General features: G+C 26.2%; 1 protein-coding gene across 1 annotated transcript; it reads left to right on the plus strand.

Annotated features, from left to right (window-relative positions):
- On the plus strand, positions 1 to 26,457 carry LOC145828877 (protein CIP2A-like). Its single transcript, XM_082936623.1, has 23 exons — positions 1 to 117; positions 2,948 to 3,095; positions 3,939 to 4,051; positions 4,283 to 4,401; positions 6,329 to 6,425; positions 6,998 to 7,165; positions 8,028 to 8,135; positions 8,495 to 8,599; positions 9,029 to 9,199; positions 10,039 to 10,195; positions 10,958 to 11,087; positions 11,417 to 11,516; positions 11,969 to 12,087; positions 12,330 to 12,437; positions 13,009 to 13,099; positions 13,410 to 13,490; positions 13,992 to 14,151; positions 19,262 to 19,409; positions 20,215 to 20,328; positions 22,194 to 22,416; positions 22,951 to 23,055; positions 24,206 to 24,301; positions 26,323 to 26,457. Exons 1-23 carry the CDS (start codon positions 1 to 3, stop codon positions 26,455 to 26,457), a joined length of 2,913 nt encoding a protein of 970 aa, XP_082792749.1.
- Positions 26,458 to 26,682: the final 225 nt, after the last annotated feature.

Here is a 26,682-nt window from a genome sequence, read left to right on the forward strand (position 1 = left end):
ATGGAATCAAATGAGGAGCCCATCAGCAATTTCATGAAGCCACTGGTGTTTGCATTGGAGAAATATTCCCAGTCAACGACAGAGACTTGCCTTCTTGAAGTTAACCAGCATTTGGAGGTTTTTTGTTTTTCATGGATAGTTTGATGCTAAATTTCTACTTTGATTGTAGTATAAATAAATCATAAAATGTACAAATTTTTATTTTTATAAACAAAATATAATCTAAAAATAAATGTATGTATTGTATATTATAAATGAAAAATTGAGTATTTTACTCTATATCATAAAATTAGTTTAAAACTTATATTTAAGCTTGAAAAATTCAAATTTTATGTTTCTTATATTACTAAATTTTTTATGTTTTTATTTTTTCTTCAAATGACTGATGTCTTTCTTGAAATATTTTGTGGTTTTTAATTAAAAAAGTTTAATATTTTTATTAATGTTTCATATAACTGATATTTAGTTATACTTCAAACCATTTTTTTTTTCTACAACTAAACTATTAATTAAAATAAAAATCTACAGTTAAATCTAAAGTAGGTTTTTAAGAATTTTTTTTTCAACGGTATATCTCTAAAGTTAAACAAAAATATTGTTTTTTAAAAGTACTTAGATAATGTTTAGTTAAGGCTATAAGGAATTTTAATATTTTCTTTTTGAAATTTTTGTTCACTTTTTTAAAAAGCCTCAAGTATTTACTATTTAAAACTTGTAATATATAATCATCTAATTAGTTTTTGACATATAGTCAGTTTTGTAAAACGTCTCTGCTACAAAATTATTAAACAAAAACTTTTTGTTTCATTTCCATGGAATTAAAAAATAATTACTCAAATCTATTTCCTCCTATATGGTTTAACCAATTAGCCCCATACTGTCAGAAATTGTTTCTGCAACATTTTTGTTTTTCCATATTTTGTTTTTAAATAAAAGTCTCATGACTAAAAAACAAGAAGAGTCAGTTGTTGTGTTTTATTTTTTATTGATATTATTAATGTACATTTAGTCAAAAAAATAATTAGATTTTATAAATATTAGTCTAAGAAAGTTTAAGATTGTATAAAAGTTGTGGCTGCCTAACTATTCAAATTCAGCCAAGTTAATATTCTGACAATTCAAATTTTTAATCTTTTAAAGGGCTTTAACTCAAAAAAGAGTATATACTTGAATAAAATAAACAATGTGTAGTTAGTTCTGACTAATATCTAGAAACACTTTTTTTCTTTAAAGTTTTTGGATAGATGTCAGGTAACCAAAAATTTTAAGAGGTGATAAACTTTCTTCAAGTGATAAATTAATTTTTAGCCTTTTTAACTTGCACTTTCATATTAAGCCTATTGAATTTTAATTACTTATATTTCAAAAGTTGTTTTGAAGTTTTTTAACATTAAATAGTAAATATTAGCTTAGTTGCTTATATAAAATAAAGACATTAGTTTTAAAAAGTGATTTACTAACTGCAAAATTTTCATTAACTAGACATCTTTATCAATAATTAAATGTATAAAAAGTACTAAACATCCCTAAAATTTATTCTCCAAAATTTTCAAATCAGATGTCTCAAAGTTTTGTTAAATATTGTTTTCATAGTTTAAAAAATAGTTTTAAAAACTTTAAAAAACTAATTTAAAAACAATTTAGATATAATAGATTGTTTATAAAACCATTTTTTCTAATAAATTTTTTTCAAAGTTTTGTTAAAAATTATTATAAATGCTAGATTGAGGAAAAGTTAAATTAAGTTGCTTTATTTTTTTGTAGGACAAGTTTAAACTAAAGCTAACTTTTATTGCTATTTTACTTGGCTTTTTCCATAAAGACTATCTTCAACACTATAACTTTATGCTTTATATCTAGCATTTACTTTGAATTTTGAAGTTTTGCTAAAAATAACTGGTAGCTTAGTTAAATTTAATTTTGAATAAAAGCTGTGAAAAGTTAATCCCCCATATCAACTTGTAAAGCTTTGTAAAACTTGTAAAGCTCAGGGTTGCCACACACTCAAGCTAGTTTATTTTTTTTTAAACTCAGGCTTGTTTGAGTTTATTTTTAAACTCATGCTAGATTTTTTGATTTTTTTAAACTCAGACAAGTTTTTTAAATGAATTTTTTTTTTGTTAAATAAAAGATATATTTTTCAAAAGTTTTTATTTTTTTTGGCAGTGTTTAGGTATTTCAATTTTTTAATAGTAGTTTTTTTTTATTTTTGGAAAATATTAGTTTTTTTAGTTTTTCCATAAGTTTAGGCCCACCCTGGCTACTTGAGAAATTGGGCTGTTTTTTTTGTTTAAAAGAGTGGCAACCCTGGTTACAAAAATTAGCCATTCAAATTTTTTAACTTAAACTAAAAGAGGTTGAAGGCAAAAAAAAAAGAATTAATATTAGATTTTTTTTTAAAGTTAATTGACTCTTTTTTAAGCATTAAACAACCTTTCACTAAATTGACAAGGCACTAAATTACAAATTTGTTTTGATCATCGAATTTGATACAACTTTTTATTATGGGGTTGCCACAAAACCTGTAATCCAGGAAAAACTTGGAACTTGACAATTTGGGGTTAAAAACCTGGAATTTGAGAAATATTTAAAAAGAAGTGGAATTTGGAACAAAAATCACTGGAAAAACCTTGAATTTTAAACAATTTTTACATATTAAGTAGTAAATTTTTGATTTGACACAAAATATCTATCATATAGATAAAAAATTTTCGTCATCATCAAAATTTTTTTGTATTGATTAACACATTTAAAGTAGCTTTACACTAACTTTTTAGTATTTTTAAACAAATTTAACACAGGTTTTTACCTAAAACTAAAAATAGACCCAAAAACGTGTACTTTTAAAAACCTGGAAGAAATTTCTCAAAAACCAGTGGCAACCCTCTTATTATCAAACTTCAAAATTTTGTCTGGATAAAGAAATTCATAAAAGTTATTCATGCAGGTATTTGTAACGAAGCTGTCAAATGACATCAGCAACAGTGGTGGATTGTTGCAGCAACTTCTCACTATTACGTCACAACTAATCAACCACAAACAGGTGGATCCGCTTCTGTGCTCCAACATCATCAAAATATACAACAGAATACTCGGTTTGTATATTCTATATTTTTGAAACTATTTTTTTACCTTTTTTGAAACAACTTGTTATTTCTACTACTGTGTTTGACTTAAGTTTTTTTTTTTGCGTTTAGAAATATGTTTAAAGCAGGGTTCCCAAAAGTTGTTCATATGGTCACCTTGACATCTTTGAAAGTTTGGAGCAATTAGCTGCAAAAGCGGTGCGGCCCATTAGGGGGGACTTTAATTATCATCAGAAGTTTTAAACTTAGCTAACTTTTCTTTGGTTTTTATTAAAGAGCAAAAACAATATATTTGGCGCAGTTTACTAGAAATTCGAATCTTACACTAGATATTGTGGGGTATGTAATGTATGGGGGGGGGGGGGCAACTTTCTGAAAAAAAAATTGGAAACTCTTGTTTAAAACTATCGTACTGTGTAAACTATTTAAAATTTTTCCTACACTTTTATATTTTAACTCATAAAAAGTATATACAAAACATTTTACTTAAAAACAGAAAGTTTTCTACATATAAAATTTATTTTCTACTTAATTAAAAAATAGTTTGTTCAGTTGTTTATATTTTAGTTAATATTTTTGTGTTAAGTTTTTTCATTTTTTTTAATACCAATGGAATTTAGTTATGGTATATGAGAAACATGTTTAACATAATTAATTAAAGGTAGACTTCTTTATACCATAAATGATTACTACTTTCCTGAAGAAAATAAAGATAATGTTTAAAGTTTAATGAAATTTGTTTTTACACGTTTTTTTAACTGTTTCAATTTAAAAAAATACTTCATATCTTTTATTCATGAACTTTTTTATTTATATACTTAATCATTAACATTAAAACAAATTATGTTATAGAATTAGAAGACAAACCAATCACTGAAATATTGCACAAAATTAATCTTTCTCTCCACAATTTTGTTCTTAGACTCTCCACTGAACCTGAAAACTTTACTGATTCCCAATCCAAGGTTAGAACATTATCTGTTGAAGTTGTTTCAAACAACATTTTTCTACTATAGAATATTAACTATGCTTAGTTTGTTAAGTTACTACCTAAAAATAAAAATAAAAAATTATTTTTATTATAAAAAGTATTACCTTCTGAAAACATTTATTAAACGTTTCTAACTAATTATGTAAAATTCATCCAAGTTTTAACGATTTGAAAGAATTTATTAAAACATTGTTTCAAATCAAAGATTTCACAGGAACTCATGCTAGAAAGTTTGAAGTTGCTGGAAAAAACTTCATACGGTCAGAAAGAAGTTTTGAACAGTTGTAATGCCGAAGCTTTCTTGAAACTCTGTGTTAAGCTCATGTTAGTTTGGTAACTTGCTTTTGTGTTTATTTGTTTTAAACTATAATGATTATACCTAAAATCTCAATATATTTTTAAGATTGTTTTTGTTAACATTGTACCTTTTGTATTTTACAGAACATTTTATTAGATTAAGTTAAATTTCTAAATATGATGTTGAAATATAATAATTTTTTTGAAAGTGTATGTATATATTTTAAAATGTTTCAGTTTTACAAACTAAAACATCTAAAATCTGTGGCAAAATTATAGAGTAATATGTGTACAGCAAAATAAAAAAGTATTTAAGTACACAAATAAAGTATTAAGCAACAAAATTATAACACATAAATATTAACTAATATATAAATTCAATATATAAATATTAAGGGCATAGGGGTCCACCTAGATTTTTACAAGTTGATCTTATTTTATAGAGTTTTATCTGAGGTATCAGACATTTTTAACCGCTTGAAAAAATTCAAAGTAATTTTTGAGATATGAGCAATCAAAGTCGATGACCTCAATAGGCTCCTAATGGTGTAACGAATTCGATTCTCGATTTCGTTGTTTTATACTTTTCCGCCAGTTGGCGCTATAGCCAGCCGAAATTGTGTACTTATTTCAAGATAACAATAAGAAAATGCTCATTAGGCCCTAGCTTGCGCACTACGCGCAGCTCGATATGTTGTTCGTTATTTTTGTTTTTGGCTCAGTTAGCCATAAGATCGTGCAAAAAGCACACTAATTTTAAGAACTTAAGACACTGATTGAATTTGTATAACTGTATTTTAATGTGCTCAGTTAAGCCATAAGACCGTGCGAGAGGCACACTAATTGGTTATAAGAACTTTTTTATTATTTTCATTTTATAAGATCTTGATGTTTGTTTGCATTATTATATTATATTGTGCTTAGTTTAACCATCGTTGTACATGAAGCACGACATATATTAAGACTCTGTATTATTAGTAGTATTATTAGTAAGACCTATTTTGTATTTAAGATTTGTGACATTCAGGCACTTTAAGAACTTTATTAAGACATTTTGACTTGAAGAACTTAGTGTTTACTTGTTGTGTTTATATTCGCAGTTTTATTCTACTGATAGATTGGCTGCTTCATCATTTCTACTTCCTAATTTTCACATTAACATCACGTTTTCAATAAACTCACTTCATTAAAGAAATTATATATATTAAGTTTATTACATACTTATTAATTACTTAGTTAAACCTAATGAGTAAGGTAAATTCAGTAAAAACCTCAAGAGCTAAACGCGCTAAGTATTTAGCACAAAAAAGGGGACTTCCCCCAATTAAAGGTAGTTCCTACCTCAGCCCCTGGAGGACTACAATGGAAGGCGCAAACTAAAAACGCAAAAAAAAAAGGCTATTTCACTAAAAATATATCCTTCATTTTTTAAACAATATTCTTCAAATTTTCACAGAAAGTATATTATTAAATTTAAAAAAGACTGAATGCAGGATTTTTTTTATTTTAAAAAATATAATTTTTATTTAAGTAAACTACTTTTTTTGTTTATTTTCTCATTTAAAATTATTATTTTTTAATGTTTTGAAAATTCCAACATTCAAATTCTTTTAAACTATAAAAAAAGTTTTTGTAGTTTAAAAAGTTTTCTGAAAGTTTGAGGTCTCTAGCTCAAAAAATGAAATTGAGAAAAATTGGCCCCAAAAAATTTGTGGTCCATATATTTATATCGAAAAATATTTGTAAAAATTACAATATCTGAAAAGTTAAATAAGATTTTTTAATTCTATAAAAACTGGCTTGTAGTTTTTACTTCAAGCTTCCATATTAGATCCAATGTCATTTTTAGTATAAAAAAAAAATTTAGACCCCCCTATGCCCTTAATCAAACTAAAGTAAGTAAATATCAACCAATCAAATAACAGCAAATGAATATTAACCAATCAAATAACAGAGATCTGGGTGAAGACGAACTGATGACACCTGCGTTGGCTGTTTTTAGTCAGATGGCTTCCAGTAGTTTCCTCGTGCAAACACAAATTAAGTCCTATGTTGGTTTTTTGATAACTTATTTTATGAAAATAATCTAAATTTTTTAAACTTTATGTTGTTTTTTGTTTAATAACTATAGAAATTAGAATGATTTTTTTTCGTATTTGACTATTAGTTTTACAAGTTAAACTAAAAATTTAGTTTATATAAATTTATAATTGTTAAATAAAATTAATACAAACAAAATCAAGTTTTTTTTTAATACTGTGGTTATCAAAAGTATTTTAGTTATTATGGTATTGCAAACACAAATCAGTTTTATATTTAATTTAATAAAATATAAAATTTTAGCAGTCATATTGATAAAAGCCATTGTGTTATAATTGCGCTAATTGATTATTTTTGATAAAATATAAATTTTAAGATAAAGCAAAAAATACTTTTAATGTATGGTAATGTGTACTTAAGTTGAGAACTCTAATTCATACACCTAAAATCCAAGGTATTTATGTTGAAAACAAATTTTAATTTTGTTCTTTATATGTTTTAGTTAAAACATTAGATATAGCAATAAGTTGCTTTAGATGTGACATTGTGCTGCATTGTACTTATTTATTCCAACACACAACAGATGCGTGACAGCCACGTGAGATGCATGCTGAAGGTGTTCACGAAATCGTCGGCTTCAATGAAGGTGAGCGTTTTATCTGCACTGCAGAAAACATCCAACCCGCAATTATTAGGAAAATTCTTCAACGTCAAGAACATCACCGCCACTTTCAAAATTATACTGGCGCAGGTATGGTTTCTTAATAAAGATTTTTGAGTATTTTTTCTTGTTTGAAATAACTTTTTGAAATTCAGTGTAAATGCTAACTTTCAAAATTATACTTGCTCAGGTTTGTTGTTATAATAAAGTTATTCTGTGTTTTTTTGTTTGAAGTTTTCCTCATAAAATTTAATTTGTCAATGTTATTCTGGCAGGGTTAAGGTTTATTCGAAAGTTAATTAAATTAAATTCTATCAATGTTTGAGCCATCAAGTTTTCTTTTACTTATGAAATTTTAATGTAATTTACTTTTTTAAACTTGTTTTATACTAATAATGATAAGGTTTCTTTGTTAGTACGTTTCATTTTTTTTTTATAGAAACTTTTTTAATTGTTAAGTTTTCTACATAAATATTAAATTAACAAAGCTATACTTGCAGAGTTCAAGTTTTTAAGTTGAAATTAAAAAATTAATTTTTGTCAACGTTTCGTTTAGCCATCAGGTTTTCATCTACTGATGAAATTTTAATCTCGTTTCAGTGATTTCATTTCTTTTTTAATTTTATTTTATGTTTACAGAGTCATTGTTTACTAAGATTTAAAGTGTTATGTAAGTGTTTAAAGCTTAACTTAAGCTTGCTATTTTTTACTTTAAAATGAGCTAGCTAACTTAAACTAACTGTTTTCTACCATAGGATCTTCGTAATATTTTTTTATTTGTACTACTTGTTTTCGAAATAATTTTTTGAATCGTTTGCATGATTTCAAAATAACTTTAATCTCTCAGTTTTAAATTTGCTACTGGTTTATTCATCTTAATCCACTTATTTTAACGTTTTCCTACATCTATCTACTTGTTAATCTAACAATAATCAATCAAACAATGTTGCAGGTGACATTTTTCAAGTTAGACAACACTTGGGGTCAACATAGAGCAGTAGACCTTTTTATTGAACTATTAAAAGTTGACAAAATTCGACAACAGTTCAGCGCGTTAGTTGTTTGTTTGTAATTTACACAAGCTCATTTAGTACATTGGTTCAAATCTTATGGAAATTTTCTGAAAAAAAGGCTTCAAAGTGGTTTTTTCTTATTAAAACTGATCAAGTTCTATTTCTAAAATCTAAACTACATACTTGTGTTTTTGTTTGCGCATTGTGTGAATCCTATTTCAAATTTATAATTCAATTTAACTTATTCATAAACATTTGAAAAAAAATTATCATCATATCTTTTTAAATTTTACTTACTGAAGCTAACACTTGATAAATTTTATGTAAAATTTTATACATCTTCTTATACATCACAATAGTTAATAGTTTTACAATAAAAATTAAATTTATTAGTAAATATATGCAGCTTGTTTTTATTCAGTTTGCAACGCGAGAAGAAGTGCAACTTGACATTACTGCTGACTTGTTTGCAAGGCCAAGAGAATATACACCATATCACCAAGGTACAGTTGTTTGTTTTAATATTATATACTATTTTTTTTACTTAAAACTAAAAAGTTATAACTTAATTTTTTATTGTAACAATGATTTAGTCATTAGTCAAATCTATTAAACAACTAAACAACTTATACAAAAGTTTAAATTCAAATTAAACCTAATAAACACAATACAAGCATGTATAAAATAATTTGTCTGCCTTTTAGATTATACTTTTTTTTTAAATGTGATTCAAAGAAAAAAAAGAATAGTCTACAAAATAACAAATTTAAACAAGTTGAGCTTTTTTGTTTGAGTTTAAACCAATGTGATAGTAATTCCAAAATTAAACAAATGTAATCAACAATCTAATTTTTTTATCTTCAGGTATTGGAACTAATTGATTCAGTATGTACCAAAAGTTAATTCAACAAAAATATAAAAATATTTTTTGTATCTTCAGGTGTTAGAACTAGTGGATTCAGTATGCGCCACTCCACAACTGAAGTCGGATTTCTCCCAATTGTTACGTCACGATAGCGAATCTTTGGAGATGCTGATGCGGTTGGTTGAAAAGTTCAACAACGACAAAGTGTCTGTGATCGCATGCAGCATCATCTGCACTATCTGCCAGGTAACTTGCATGTTTTAAAAAGTCAGGTGTAATTATTTTCAAAATTATTATTAAGGTTTTAGCTGTGAGACATAGTGTTGATTTTTGAAAACAAAACGTTTTTTTCTGTGGTTGTTCTTTGTTAAAGTTAGAAAAGACATAATACTTGTTCAGTACAGTTCCCTATATGGCCTGACAATAGACACTATTTGCTAGGTAATTATAATATCCGTTTCAGTTTTATAATATCAGGTATACATCTTTGAAATTGTTATTTAGATTGTTTTTATAAAACCAATTTAAGTTTGCAAACAAATAATTTTTATAATAAATTAAATTTACAAACAAAAAAAATTTGTAAACAAGTAGATCTATTTTTCCACTTTGACAACTACAGTAGTCAAAAAGTTTATTGTATTTTTTCACTGAATGAAATTATTATATTTCATCTCAAAAGATTATAGTTTAAAAGTAGTGCAACATTTTTAATATACTTCATTTTGATAATGGCAGTTGACTTTATACTATCACAACTTTTTTAGTTCAAACTTAATTTTATTAATCTGTATGCTATAAACTTGTAAGTTTTAGGTAATGAGTAAACAAATTTTGAAGAAAATAACTTCATGTTAAAGTTAAATACTAGAAACATATAAAAAGCATAATTATTTTTTTAGCGTTTATTGTACATAAATTTTTCATGTTTTGATTTTAAATGTCAAACATATCATTAAGAACGCAAGCATTTGTATTCTTCTCAAATTGATTTCTCAACTACTACAATTTTAAACGACAAAACATATTAATGGGAAACCAGCTTTTTTATTTTTAAAAAAATTAAAACCATTATGACGTCACAGGAAGGGCTGAGCAGCGAGATGGATTTGCTGGATTGTGATTGGTTCACGTCAACGATGAAAATGATGACCGACCAATTGCAAGTGAGCAATCTGCATGAAGATAATAACGTGCAAATAACACTGAAGAAGATGATTAAGATACTCGCTTATTTCAAAAGTTCGTTTCTTGTTTATTCTAATATTTTTAAAGTTGATGTACTATATACAAATATAGATATGATAACTAATTAAAAATATAAAAACTTTGATTTAATGCTTAGCTATTTATCTAGTACATCTTATATTGAATGTAACTTGTCTAAATAAAAAACCCATAAATAATAATAGTACATACAGATTTTTAGTACCCAAGCAAGTTTTTGAGATAAAGCTTTTAGTTTTTCTTCATAGAGGAGCCTATTGTATTCTTTGATTTTAAGCGGCTAAATCTCCAAAATTAATTTGAATATTAAAAAGCTGTAAAAAGCAACTTATAACTCCATTAAATTTCTATAAATCAAGATCAAATAGTAAAATAAAGTGGTACCCCCTATATACTTAATTTGAAAACCTCTTTTTAAGTTTTTTTTTTGTTTAATACAGTTTTTTATTTTACTGTATCTCAATCTAAAAAAATTAGACCAGTAAACGTTTAAAGGTCAGTCTGGTTTGCATATTTGCTGAGTCAGCAAAATATTATTATGTTAATTCTAATTATTAAAGCCTTTTTTTTTTTAAATATTATTTTGGATTAGGTGGGTCGGGTATAAATTTTATAGAAAATTCAACCATAAAAACAATTACTGAGTCAGCAAATATGCAAGTTAGACTGACGTTTAAGTATGCTTTTTCAAAATTTATATTTGATATGTTTGAGATATTTTTTAAAAGTATAAAAACATGTGTAAATGTATAATAGCACAGAATAATTATACAACAGCGCTGTCAAACGAGATAGAGGTCAGGAAGCAAGTAGTGCAAATGTTAGAACAAATACTACCACCTCTCATTGATCACCAGCTGAAGAATAACATGGTCGGTGTGGCCACATCTGCACTGCCTTGCTGGAGGTATTTGTTTATTAAATCTTAGAGAGTAATGACTGCTTCAAAACATACTTAGTTTGATAAAAAGTATTTAAAGTGTTGTTGATTTTTTACGTAAATACTTTCAACTAATTGACATGAAGATAAATAACTACTTACCACTTTTGAATAGGAGTACTTTTATTAATTTCTAGCAAAAAACTAATTCACCTAGATTACTAGAAGTATTTTTATGCTTTCCAAACTAAAAGTAAAACTCTTTGAAATAAATTATTTATAATGTACAAAATTTGATCATACACTTTATTTTTGTATAATTTTTTTGAATGAAATATATAAACTATTACAAACAGTGAATTAGGAGTTAGTGTCGTGATATCATCATTGGAATTACTACTTGCATTCAAGAACAGCTCATCGCTGCTAACTTCCAAACTACATTCTACATTACAAGTTTGTTTATTCTTATTAGTTTAATTTTTAGATAAAACATTACCTCTAGTTTTTTTAAATAAAGCCTAAAAGTTTATTTTGGTTAAGTCTTCTTTTCAAGCTCATTTGTCTTCTAGACCCTACGTTCTGCAATACAAGTTTGTTGCATAATTTCAGTTTAATTTGATTATTTAAGTTTAGATGAAATAACTCTTTCAAAATCCATCCGTTGTTGATAAATATAGCTTAATAACTGGTGTATCACTCATATCTTTAGTTGTTTTGTAGCAAACCAGGTTAGTTTTCAGTGACTTAACCCGTTTATTTTTGCTTGAAATAATGGCAATGTTGATTACAATCTATCAATAGTTACTCGCTTATTTTATATACAACATAATTATGTACAACATAAAAAGTGTATGTATAACAACCTATTACATGACAACATACAACTAAAGCCACAATTATAACAGGACAGCCAAATAACGCCGTTCATAGCCTCATCATTGTCAAGTTCGAACAACAACAAGGTGCTAAGTGCTGTGAAACTTTTGAAAGAAACTTCTCACCTCCCGGACTTCCCCGATTATTTGTTAGTTGTTAAATATCTTTTTTTTTTACATACTTTGCTGTCTTGTCAAATAATTATTTTGTTTGTTAACTAAATCAATTTTGGTTACTGTTTTTTTATGAGTTTAAGTATACTCTTTACTTTTGTTAATATTTTTTAAATTACTAAATATTTGCATATTGTAAAAATAGTTTTGTGCTACTTATGAAAATATGTGATTTTTAATTTATTTATTAAATGTTCAATTGTAATTTTTTTTTCAGATTAGCGGACAGAATATCGAATATTAACAAATCAAATTCGATTATGACGTCATTATCAGATGACATGACGTCGCTGATGAGAAACGGTTCCGGCGACAACAACAACAAGTTATTTTTTACATTTTTCAGTTTTAAAAATAAAGAGCAAAATGTAGACAATTTTTGTAGTTGTGTTTAAATTTTAGCCCAATAACAAATTTGCACGCCAAGTTTGAGAAAACAACAGCAAAAACAAGTTTGGTTAAAAAAGTGTTATGTGTTTGATTGCAACGATGATTATTGGAAATATAACTTCTTAATCGTACGTTGAAAAAAGTTGTCGGTTATTTTACAAAAAATAGCAACCAAAATTAATTTGCTTCTCATTTTCGAGATAAATTTTTGCTAAATAAAAATTTACAATTGGCTTTATTTATTTTGTCATATTTTAACTCTAATATAATATTTAATCACTTAATGTTACTTTAATTATCGTTTCAAAAAATATTTAATCCCTTGATATTACTTTAATTATCGTTTTTAAACATTTAAATCAAAACAATATTGTCTTTTGCTATCAATTGGATATTAACTTGGTCTCAATAAGTTATTTACCTGCTTTACATTTTTTTAGTTAGGTTATTTTATTTTTATACGTTTTAGTTGAGTATTTAAATTTTTTAAATGAATAATTTTCCAGCAAAATTCAAAACGGCCACAACAGCTCGAGCGATAAAACAAAAAATGACGTGAAGAAACTAATTGCTACAATTAACAAAAGTGATAAAGAGGTTTTTTTAATTAGAAGCTACTATATATACTAATAAATTTGTATATTTTTAACTTAGGCATAGTTATAAAAACTAATAGAATTAATTGTCTAGTTAATTTTTTGGAAAGCATTTTATATTTTTCAGTGCTGGAAAAGAGAACATGTGTTTGTTAATTTTATTCTTCGAAACTTATTTAAATACTATTACTGAATAAATAAAATATAAAATCTCTTGTATTTTTAACTTATAGTATAATATATTTTCAACTTATAATAGTTCGAAAAGTTAATTTTATACCAAGTTTTTAACGAGCTAATGTTTTATCCAGGAAACAGTCAACTCAAAATGCAACGATAAGAAAATAGCCGAGTTGATTGAGATGTACGAAAACAAACTGTCAATGTTTGCTGTTAGTTTGTATTAAATATTAACAAATTTTTGACAAATTTATCATGCAAGTCTACTTCTAGTCATTTCTAAGAAAAGTTATGTATTAGAAAATAAATATTTTTATTTTACTTGTCCTGTCATATTGTACGAAATATTTTACTTTATTTAAATATTAACTATTTTTTGACATTTTTATCATGCAAAGTGGCCCTTTAGTATTTTCTAGTAAAAGCTATCTGTTAATAAAAAATATTTTACTTTTGCTTGTCCTGTGATGTCGTACGAAATAACCTCTTCAATAAAATTGAAACTTGCAACCCAGAATTATACCAGGAAGTAAAACAAAGTAAAAATAATTGTAAAAATCATTGAAAAACTTGTACAGTAACTTATTCTAACAGGAAAATTTTTAAACACTTTCTGAAATTGTGTTTATTATGACGGCTTATATTGTTTTGTAATAATTAGTTATGACGTCACAAACAATTAATTTGTAACAATGAATTATGACGTCACATAGGTGAAAGAGAAGCAGCTCCAGGAGCTTTTAGACGCGAAATCGCATGCCTTGATGAGAGCGGATAAGCTGAACGGGTTATCGAGGCAGCAGTGTCTGAACAACGAGGTCGATATGAAAAAGCTAAGGGACATCATAAACTGTTCGCAAGACGCTAATAACGGTGAGAAAATATTTGTTATTTTAAAAAAAATATTTAAAATCAATACACTATTTTTTTATATAACTTTATTGCTTTGAGAATTTTTGTACTTTATTATGAATAATGGGATGGTCAGCTGTAATGAAAAGGTTTATAATTATACTTTTAATTTATAGTTTACATATGTTTACTTTAAAGAATAAAACTTGTTGTTAGCTTAACTTCTTTTTAAAAAGAATTTAGCTTTTTTATATTTTCTAAAAATATTAGTTTTTATATATACATTTATGTGTTTATTATTTTAACAAACTTTTTTTAAACAAAAGTACTTACTTGACTCTCAGTGTAATTTTTTTTTTGTTTTATTATTGGACTTTGTATCACATTATTTATGGTATATATTATTGAATATTACTATTTATTTATGTACATATTAAACACGATTCATTTGAGTCAGTAAAATCAAAATAAGTTTAGTAACAATTGCTAAGCTTTAAAATTTTGATTAGAAATGCTTCAAAGCTTTTGAAAAGATATATTATAAGTAATTTTCGAAAATTTAAATTTCAAAAATCAAAAAAGTAGCATTCTGAAGCTATTTATTATGATGTTATTTACGTCATCAATTAAAAACTACAAGTTAATTGTTCTTGTGTTTGTTTGTATTGTGCTGTGATTTATAAAAGTTACTACTGGGTTTAGAAGTACTGAAATATTTGTAAGCCGCTGTAAAGAGGCTGTGATGTGAATTTATTAGTGTAAGGAACAACAGTATTATATTTTAATTGTCAGCTGAGTGAAATTTACTTTTACAACGTTAACAAAATAGTTGATTGAAATCTATTGATCTATTATATTTACTCTATAACATCTTTCAGATTTAATTGTTAGATGAGGTCGTACAATGATTTATTCGAAAATAATTATAAGTTTTTATGTGCAATTAGAATGTTTAACTGATCATAAGGTATGATTGAAATTACTTATCAACAAAATGTTAATTCAGATTTAAGTCTAAAAAATTAATTAATTTCGTAAAATAATATAATTATTAAATTCATGTTATGTTGTTGTTTTTTGTAACTTTGCTTAGTTTGTTTAACTGTTTTTCAAGACCTTCGGTTTTTAGAATAAGTGTAAGTATTTCTGACACAAAGTTCAAAATAAATGACGAACAGTTCTGACACAAAGTTCTAAAATACAGGGTAGCCACTTAACCTGGAATCCTGGAAAAATATGTAATTTGTCAGTTTAGGCTAGATAAACCTGGAGTTCGAGAAATTTTGAAAAAAACTGGAATTTTGAACAAAACCACTAAAAACCTTGGAATTTTTAACAACTTTTACATGTTTTAGTAAAATTTTGATTTGACACAAAAAAATCTACATATAGATCAAAGTTTTTTTATTATAAAAACACATTTAAAGTAGCTTTACAATATCTTTTAAATTTTGTTATGCTATTTAACATTTTTTTACCTTTAGCTTAATTTTTAACTAAAAATAGACCCAAAAACGTGTACGTTCAAAAACTTGGATAAAATTCAGAAAACCTGGGAGAAATTCATCAAAAACCAGTGGCCACCCTGAATAGATGATATGAAACTACGATGATATGATATTCTTTTTAACTTAGTTTGTGTTTCCTCAACTTTAGTTGTTTTTATTTTCCAATGAGGTTTTCTTCTCTAAATTTTTACAATTTAAGTCCTTATACTTTCTCTGGTGTGCATATTAATATGCAACACTATTGCATATTAAATTCATATGAATCAGGGTTCGTACGCGTCACTGTAATCAAAACGATTTGGTAATATTTTCTAAGTGTAAGGATTTCGATTCCATGCTCATTAACATTTTTTGAATTGTTAATGTTTTTCTCATACTGATAAATCAATCAAAAAATCCCTGCTGACGTCATCAGTTAAAACCCACAAGTTGAACATTCTTGTTTTAAGTATGAAATGATGTGTGAATACAGTAATAGTGCGAAGCAACGTTCAATGACATTTTTATAAGCCGCTGTCGAGGGGCTAAATGTGATTTCAAAACATAGGAAACTATTTATTTTGACATGAAATATAAATGAGCTAATCATATAAGTGAAAACTTCTTGCTGGCAACAATTAAGAAGTATTTTATACTGTAGTATTAGAACTGGGTGTAAATAATTAACTTCACACGATGAATCAATTATTTAGTGGTTACTGCTATATTATGTAAAATTATTTTATTGTCTTTGCTCTAAATCACCGAAAAAAATGTTATTTATTTTCCGATTGTATTTCTGACTTTTTAATTTAGCTTGTTGTACCCTTTTATTTGTTTTCGAAATAAACACATAGTCTTTTTGTTGCCTCTTTTCTTAGATTAATATTGGAAAATTACTTTAAGTTGTTTTTTTTTTATTTTACCTGAAACTTTTTTTTTAATTTATCAAAAAATTTAGAAAATTAATATTTATCAAAAACCAGTGGCCACCCTGAATAGAGGATACAAAACATAATTCTTTTTAACTTAGTTTGTGTTTCCTCAACTTTAGTTGTTTTTAATTTTCGGACGAGGTTTTCTTCTCTATATTTTTACAATTTAAGTCCTTATTATACTTTCTCTGGTGTGCATTGTAACATTATTTCATATTAAGTTCATATGAATTAGGGTTCGTACGCGTCGCTATAATCAAAACGATTTGGGAATATTTTCTAAACGTAAGGGTTTTTATCGCATCCTCATTAACATTTATTTTAATTGTGAATATTTTTCTCATATAAATCAAACAAAAAAGTCTGAAACCCTTGCTGACGTCATCAGTTAAAACCCACAAGTTAAACTTTCTTGTTTCAGGTATAATATGATGTGTTAAAGTAAGTATCTATGTGAAGCAACGTTCAATGACACATTTGTAAGCCGCTGTCAAGAGGCTAAATTTGATTTAAGAACATAGGAAACTGTTTTTTAAGACATAAAATATAAATGACTATTCATCAAAGTTAAAACTTCTTATCATGTCATTACTTAAAACCCACAAGTTAAACTTTCTTGTTTTAAGTATAAAAAGAGGTGTGAAAACAAGTTTTAACAGAAACAAACAGTCCACGGTATTTTTGTAAGCCGCTGTCAAGAGGCTAAATGTGATTTCAGAACATAGGAAACTATTTATTTTGACATGAAATATAAATGAGCTTGTCATATATGTAAAAACTTTTTATTGGCAACAAATAAGAAATATTTTGTACTGTAGTATTAGAACTGGGTGAAAATAATTTACTTTAGCTTGTTGTACCATTTTATTTGTTTTTAAAATAAACACATAGCCTTTTTTACCTCTTTTCTTAGATTAATATTGCAAAATTACTGTTTTATTTTTTTTGCTTTAGGTGAACCTTTTTTTCTTTTTTTTTTTATTAAAAAATTTAGAAAATTAATACTTATCAAAAACCAGTAGCCACCCTGAACGAAGGATATGAAATATAATTCTTTTTAACTTAGTTAATGTTTCCTCAACTTTAGTTGTTTTAATTTTCGGACGAGCTTTTCTTACCTATATTTTCTAATTATTATAATTATTATTGTGATTAATTATTTATAATTAATTATTATAAAATATTATACTTTTTCTGGTACATATATTTGATTATAACTCTATAACATATCAAATTCATATTAATCAGGGTTCGTATGCGTCACTATAGTCAAAACAGATTTGGGAAAATGTGTAAGGATTTGATTACATGCTCATTAACATTTCTTGAATCATGATTTTTTTTCTCATATAAATCAAACAAAAAAGTCTGAAACCCCTGCTGACTTCATCAGTTAAAACCCACAAGTTAAATTTTCTTGTTTTAAGTACAATATTAGGTGTGAATATAAGTAATAATGCGAAACAACGTTCTATAATACAATTTGTAAGCCGCTGTCAAGAGGCTAAATGTGACTTCAGAAAATTGAGAATCTTTTATCAAGTTGTGCCACTCTAGTGGTAATTGTCTCTTTTTACTTTCTTCTTTTCTCTCAAGCGAGTATAAATTCAACAATCGCGCGTAATTTTGACTTTTAGTTTCTGCTTCGTTGCAGCGGACTGAAGTCAGTGCAGCTCTTCGCTGCACTTAAGTTTTAACGGTTTCAATCTTGTTGTCGAGTTTATTTCGATTTTAGAACACTTTTTGAGTTTGGTTTAAACGTTTAGTTTTTAGTTTCTTTGATTCGAGTATTGTCGTCTTTTAAAAGAATTGATAATTTGATTTGTTAGTGTAATGTTGTGCAGTATTTTATCATCTTTTCGTTTCGCAAATTCATTGTAAATATAATCATTATCACAGATACGAACTAAGTTTAAATTAGTATAAGTAACTGATTTATTAAACCTTTAGTAAATAGTAAGTAAGTCATATTATATATTTAAGTCAACTATAATTTAAGCGTTATCTTGGGGGCATCTACTTTACAAGTTAGAGCGCACGTTGCGTTATAAACCAGGCCAATAATAGTGAATAAGTAGAAACCCTTGATAGCGACAAAGTTATGATGAGCTAATCATATAAGTGAAAACTTCTTATTGGCACAATTAAGAAATATTTTAAACTGTAGTATTAGAACTGGGTGTAAATAATTTACTTTAGCTTGTTGTACCATTATATTTGTTTTCGAAATAAACACATAGCCTTTTTGTTGCCTCTTTTCTTAGATTGTTATTGGAAAATTACTTCAAGTTGTTTTTTTTTTAGCTGAAATTTTTTTTTTAAAGTTGTCACAAAATAGGTATATTTTAATTCTTTTTGAAGCTGTTTAAAATTTTGCAGAAATTTGAAAGACCATTAGTTTTTAAAATGAGTGTGAATTTTTCTGACGCTAAGCCCTTAAACTTATTCCTGAAAGAAGTTTTTTTTTCGTATATGTTTAACAAAGTTTAAGTTTAAATAATATCTAGAATAAGTAGATAGTGTTTTAGTATTTTGATTGTAACATTGCATTGATAACTTCTTTGTTTTTCTGCCCAACAAATGTGTTGAAACTTTGAAATTCATAAGTTGTCCAGTTCCTTTAAAACTTTTGTGAAAGGTTTTAGCTACGTAAACTAACAAAAGTTTGCATTTTTAAATAAATAAATAATTTTGTATACTCTGTTGCAGATTTAGAGGAAAAGCTGAAAACTTCCAACGAGTTCGCAAACTTGCTCAAGAACGATTTAAACGAAGCGCTGAAGGAAAATGAAAAGCTGAGGAAATTCGCGCAAAATTACGAGAAGCTCGAACAAATGTGCCAGACCAAATCGCACAGGTTATTGAAATCTTCTTGAATTGCTACGCTTTTGTTTTTGGTTAAAAAAAATTAGAATAGAAATATTTGAAGACTTAAGACTGTTTTTAAAACTTTTGAATTACTACGCTTTTATTTTTGAAGACTTAAGATTATTTTGAGCATTTGATAAATTAGATTGGTGCGATAGTTGTTTGTTGAAACTTTATGATTTTATCTCATAGTGCTAAATTAAGTTTAGAGAAAATTTTGGTTAAAGACCAATTATCATAGATTAAGTTTGCTTTTTTATCAGTATGTCTTTATTTTGCTTATTTCTAACAAAAAATATAAATATATAAAGTATTATAACTATATGACAAAGTTTTATAAATTTTCTGTGTGGAACAACAGCTGTAAGTTCTAAAAACAGAAAAGTAATTTTTAATAAAATAAATTGTATTGATATTAATAAATAATAAACCTGATAAGTATTTATTAAAAGATGCAAATATGTACTTGATAATATGTTTGTGCCCAAAAAATTAAAAAGTTTTTTCATTTAAATTAAAAAACAGTAAAGTACTTTTGAATCAGCCTTTAATAATATCAAACTCAAGTAGTCACTTTAAATTTTAAAATAAAATCTTAATAATTATACAGAATATAAGTTCTTGAGAGAAATTTACAATTATTGAAAAGTTAATTTAATATTAATTATACACAATAGAAGTTCTTCAGAGATTTGCAATTTTTTTTAAACAAATAAAATGTTTATTATGTAGAATAGAAGTTCTTGAGAGGAATTTAAAATAATTAAGAAATTAAATTGATATTAATTATTTAGAATAGAAGTTCTTGAGAGAAATTTGCAATCCAGCGCTCAGCAACACGAAGAATTGAAAGAATTGAAAAATCTTCTGCAAAAACAAAACAACAAGAAAACTGAAGATATACAAATGTTAGTAACGTTTTATTGTTATTGTTTTACTTAAATTAAACTAACGTTTGAGTAATTTTGCATCCTTAGTTGTATACCAAATTCTAAAAGTAACATTTTAAACAGTTACTAGATTTTTTCAGATTTAAAGTTTATGTCTTGTTGATGTATATTTTGAGTTGATATTAAAACTTTAAGGCGAACTAAATTTATAATTAGCTAATATTAATTATTTTATTACAGTCAATATTATTATTAGTAAATACACAAATAGTTTTTCATGTTTGTATATAGTATATGATAACTCAAGTACTTGTAAAACCATAACTGTGTAGCAAATTATAACAAAACACTTTTTAAACTTTGAAAAAAAAACCTAATGTTGAGAAGAGAAGCTCACCACTGAACAAAGTGTTTGTTACTCAGTCAGAATAGTTCTCCTGTATTGCCGAATATCAAACAGGCCAAAAACTATATTTCTACTTTCTCACTTTCCTGATTAGAAAAATGCAATCATGCTTCTTAAACCTCCACTGAAAAACTAAAATTGTATTTTTGTGTTTACAGGAGGCAAAGAGTTTAAGGTTTTTAGACATGTGGTTTCAGGTCCATCTAAGAGGCGTTTGCAAGCGGCTCTCCAATATTTTACTGCACAATACTTTGTTAGTAGAGATCTCTCCTGTTGTGTTGAAAGCGTATTATTTTGAATTTTCCCATTAGTTGTGCGTCTTGATGTTCTTTTGAGAGCCAAAGAACTATCTTTACTTAGGAACAACAGTCGCCAAAGTTAGATGACAATTTCTCACCCCGTTTGAGAGCAATTCATTATGCATGAGACATTGATTATTGATCCCATTAGGAAATTCTGCTCAACAATAACATTTATTCAGTTTAAAGGCTGAGGAAGTTAAATACATTTGAACTATATATTGTAGTAACCCGAGTCATTAAATATATTCATACTTTAAAATATTTTTAATTTATTTATATATTGAGATATAAATTAATTAAGTAAGATAAATTCTAATCATTAAATTAGCTTTGTAAAAATAATTTAAAGAAAGCAATTAAGCTAAATATAATCTCCCTACATACTTTAAAAGTTTTCAGAATCAAAAAACAATATTCTAATAGTATCACCATGTCTTTAACTTTTGCAACAAAATATTAAAAATCTTTATTAAAAGTTACAATACAAATAAAAATGATAGTCAAATGTTTTTGAGGCAAACAAATTATAACTCTAAATGGAATTCTTTAAACTCAAAATGTGCTAAAACCTTAAAAACACTAGTCACGAATTAGAAAATACAAAAGAACATGAAACTAAAATCTGCTTTCCAAAAAGGCAATTTAAATAATAAAATTCTTTAAATAAATACCAAATGAACCCAACGTTGAAATAATCAATAGTGTTTGAACTGGCTTGTTTCAGTAATATACCTATTTTTTAAGAAAATTTTCCAAGAATAAAACCCGCTTGCTATATGCGTAAAAACACATCTAACAAACACCTCAACATTTCAAGTAATTGAAATCTCTAAACAGACTAAAGAACAAACTTAAGGGGATGGAATAGCTATAGATACATTTTAAAACAAGGTTACCCGAATTGGGTCAAGTGGCCCCCTTGGGGGCCATGAGGTCATAATTAAAAACTCACACTAGATATTCTGGAGTTGATGATGGAAAAGCAAAAAAAAAATCTTAAGTGTTTTTAATAGTAGTTTTTTGAGTAATCCTGTTGGAAGGGACCATAGCTTTTTTAATTTCTTTAAATGGGGCCATTTGAAAAAAAGTTTGGGGAACTCTTTTTTAAAAGTTCAAGCATCTCATAGAATACATTCAAAAGTTTATTTTTTTAACAAATTAAACAAAACTAACAGTCTGAAGAACAAACTTGAGGAGATGGAGTCGAAGCAGATGCAATTGGACAAAATCAACCAGCAGCAGGAGAACAAGCTGGAGGAAGCGAGGAAATGTTTGGAGGAGAGGGAGGGGAGGATAAGGGAGATGGAGGAAGCGAACATAGACATGGAGCAGAAGGTGCAGGACCTCAATAAGGAGTGCAAGGAGAAGGGTGACAAGATCAAGCAGCTGGCTTCGCAGGTTTGATGTTTTGTTTGTTTTAGTTGTAGGTTATAGTTTAGTGTTTGTTATTAAAGTAAATGTCAACCGGCTTTTTTGTGGTTTATGAATTTTTTATATTGTTAAGCAAGCAAGCTGGAATAAGATAAATATTTTTGCAAAGTTGTGTACTTTTTTTATCAGTTTACATCTGTAAAACAAATGCTCTAAAGTATAGTTAAGTATAATTTTAGAAAAAAATTTAAAAGCTTAATATTTTTTGAACTATATAAAACTATAGTTTTATTTAAGAATTTTTTAATGATTAATAATCTTTACGATTAATAGGTTAAGTTTTTTATTACTTATTGTTTTTTGAAACAGTTTTTGCAAGTTTGTGTTTACTCTTTTATCAGTCTGCAATTGTAAAACAAATGGTTCAATTTTATAAAAATCTTTAAATGCTCAATTTTTCATAAGTTATAGACATAGTTTTATTTTAACTTTTATTAATGATCACATTAATCTTTATGATTTATAGCTGTAGTTTTATTACTAGTTTTTTTTTTGAAACAGTTATCATCATGCGATGCAGACAGACAACAATCCGAACACAAATTGAAATTATTAACTGTGGATCACAGAAAGTTGAATAACAAGTTCGATTCTCAAAAGAATAAGGTATTTTTCATTTATTATATATGAAGTTAATGAGGTATTTACTACAAATTGAAGTTATGAACTGTCAACTTTTACAAAATTAATAAAAGCAAATTTATCAATGCATGTTTTAAAAATTTTTTAAGACAATTTTCATCAGTATTATTAGTATTGAAGTATTTTAAGTAAAAATATTTCAAATATTTATTCATTATAACTATTTAACTTAAATATACATGTGTTGTGTACTTTTTTATACATTAATTACTAACATTTAATAAAGAACTTGTTATTTTAAAGGTTAAACAGTACAGTATAATTTTATTAAAACGGAATCAAAATTAAATAGTATTTGAATTATTTTTTCAATGCAAATTTAAGTTAACTTTTACTTGAAACAAAATCTTCCCAAAACTTTAGCATCAAAATAGTTCATATTTAACAGAATTTTACTTTTTTGGTTTACTTTTTCATAAAACGTAAAAACCGTAAATTAAGGCCATGGGGGGAGGGGTTGGCCATGTTTTTACAAGTTGATCTTATTTTAAAGATTTTATTGTAAGCTTCAAAATGCTTTTTATCGTTTTAGAAAATTCAAATTATTTTGTGAGATATGACCAGTCAAAGTCGAGCTGCATAATAGCTTTCCTGTGGGAAGGGAAAACTAAAACAGCGAAAAAAGACTATTTTATTTAAAATCTATCTCCTCCTACATTTTTTAAGTAATCTTTTTCAAATTTTCAGTCTAATTTTTATACAATTACAAAAAATGTTACTTAGGAATTTTAAAAATTTTAAGTAATTTTTTTATTTTGCTAAATTTTTAAAATTCATAAGTAACGTTTTTTCTCATAATGTAAGGAACATTTCCTGAAAATTTGAAGAAGATTGCTTGAAAAATGAAGAAGGAGATAAATTTTTAAAATTTCCGAGAAAATTGACCCCTAAAAACTTGCAGTCCATACGTTTGTATCGGAAACTTTTTACAAAAAACAAAATATCTCAAAAGTTAAATGATATTTTTGAATTCTATAAAAACTGGCTTGTAGTTTGTATTTAAAGCTTTCATGTAAAAACCAAAGTTAGTTTGTGTAAAAAAAAGTGTTTTACCCCCCATGGCCTTAAGCCTTACATAAGAATACTTGGATAATTTATTTAATGTTTCTTATAGATCAAAAGATTAGAAGACGATATGAGAGACTCAACAAAAAGAAATAAAGAAACGGTTGATGAACTAGAAAAAATAAATAAACAACTCAAAACAGAAGTAAGTTTATGTATGTATTGTGTATGCATATAATATGTTTTCCTTAAAATTTAACTAACTTTTACCTAAAACTATATTTAAAGCAATTTTTATTACTGCAATTACCACTGCTAATAATTTTGATCATTAATTTTCATTTTAAGACATAAACGAGAAATACCGTTTGAAATCATATAAATTAATCTATGAACCATATTTTAAAAATTATTACTAAACAACGTACTTTTACTAAGCATGAAAGCATTAAAGGTTGTGAAAACCTTAAAGAAATAAATATACAGCTGAGTTAAAACAAAAAAAAATTACCACACACTCAGACTAGTTTACTATAAAACAACTGAAGATAGTTTTTTTTTTTTTAATTAGTTTTGTTCGTTAAAACTTATGTTTATATGTTAAAACTTAATACTAAGATGGTAAGTTTTAATTTGTTCAGTTTTTAGCTTTGAATACTCTTTTTAAAAGTATACTACTGACTCAGATAAGTTTTTGGTAACTCAGGCTAGCTTCAATGCTTCAAACAGCATCAACCCTGCAAAATAAGCAATAAGTTCAATTGGATAATAATCAAGTTTTTAAATAGTTTGGTTTTGCATTGTAAAACTTTATATGGTTTGTCTAAGTACTTATATGAAAGTTATTTGTTATATTATTACCTTTTTCAATAACTTGTATCCTGTTACAACTTTAAAATAAAGTTTTTTTTAAGTTTTTGTAGTTACAAATGACTGTAAATTGTTTACTCAAAGTAAAACCTACCCATTATTAGCATAATTAATATCAACAGCTTAAAACAAAAGAAAAATTTATTTTATACAAAATTTTTTCAAATGTGTTAGAAACCTTTGTTATAAATAAGCAACATCTTTTAAAGTTCAATAAAAAGCTGTTGAGAAAATAATAGTAAACAAATAATTTTTTTTTTTATCAGATTCAAAAAAAAACAAGAATGGGTACTACAATTTTTTTGAAGTGTACCAATAACATTTTAGTAATGTAATTTGAAATAAGATTTAAATTGCAAAAAAAAAATATTTAAGATTAATAGTTGTTAGTTTTTATATATACAAAAGACAAACAAACACTTTTTCAATTTTTTTTTTGTAAACAACGTAGTCTTGACAAAATTTAATTCAATCTTAATAATACGTATGTATATTAAGATAGGAACAATAAAAAGAGCTAACATTATTTGTTTATCAAATATTGTCTATTTTTATGGTTTTAGTTTTTTTTTTTTTTTACTTCGAATACAAAAAATAAGCAATAGTAGTTTTCATTAATAATTTCAAAATACTAGAATATAGAAAATTACAACTGTAATTACTTACTGAAATACTCATGGTTGCCAAAAAATCTGGAATCCTGGAAAAACGTGGAATTTAACTATTTAGACTAAAAAACCTAGAATTTTGAACAAAATCACAAAAAAACTTGGAATTTTAAAGAAAAACTACTAAAAAACCTGGAGTTTTAAACTATTTTGAAATGTTTATTAGTGTACTTTCGATTTGATACAAAAAATCTATTTTATGGAGGAAAAATTTGTCACCATCAAAATTGTTTTTATTGTTTCTTACCTTAAACTCAGCTTTAAATAAAAATAGACCAAAAAAACGTGTACTTTTAAAAAAGTGGAAAAAATTCAGAAAACCTGGAAGAATTTCTCCAAAAAAGTTGGCAATCCTGGATACTACACCAAATTAATATTACAAATAGCAAAAAAAAACTGCAAAATTGGATACCATTTTTATAATAATTAAACAATCAACTAAATTCTTTCTACTTTTATAGTTCAATTTTGAATTTTATTTAACATTTCAGATACGTATATATAAAAAAAGTATCAATTGTTATTTATCATAGGTATTTTCAAAAAAAGTTATGTTGTTGTTGTTGTTTATTAGCAATCTATCTATCAAAAAAATATTACAAACAATTGCTGAGGAAGTATACCAAATTAGTGTGACTAGTATTGAAACCCTTTAAAAACAAATGCTAACAATTAACCTAAATTCCAGATACAAACAAAGGAGAAGCAGATTGAAGCGAACGAGGACAAGTTGAAGCAACAGGATGTCCAGTTGACCAAATTCAAGAAGAAGCAGACCCGCATGATGCAGATGTGGTCGGAAATGCAGGACAGTCAGGAATGATCTGTGTGATTGGTTGAAAGTGTGCAATGTGCTGATCTGATTGGATTAAAATTGCAATGAGCTGATCTGATTGGTTGAAAGTTTGCAATGAGCTGATCTGATTGGATTAGAATTGCACAAAGCTGATCTGATTAGAATTAGCAATAAACTGATCTGATTGGACCAAAATTGCATTAAGCTGATCTGATTGGATTAGAATTTCTAATAAACTGAACTGATTGGTAT

Source organism: Thalia democratica, chromosome 2 (assembly GCF_965202585.1).
Source record: "Thalia democratica chromosome 2, ktThaDemo2.hap1.1, whole genome shotgun sequence".
Taxonomy (NCBI): Eukaryota; Metazoa; Chordata; class Thaliacea; order Salpida; family Salpidae; genus Thalia; species Thalia democratica.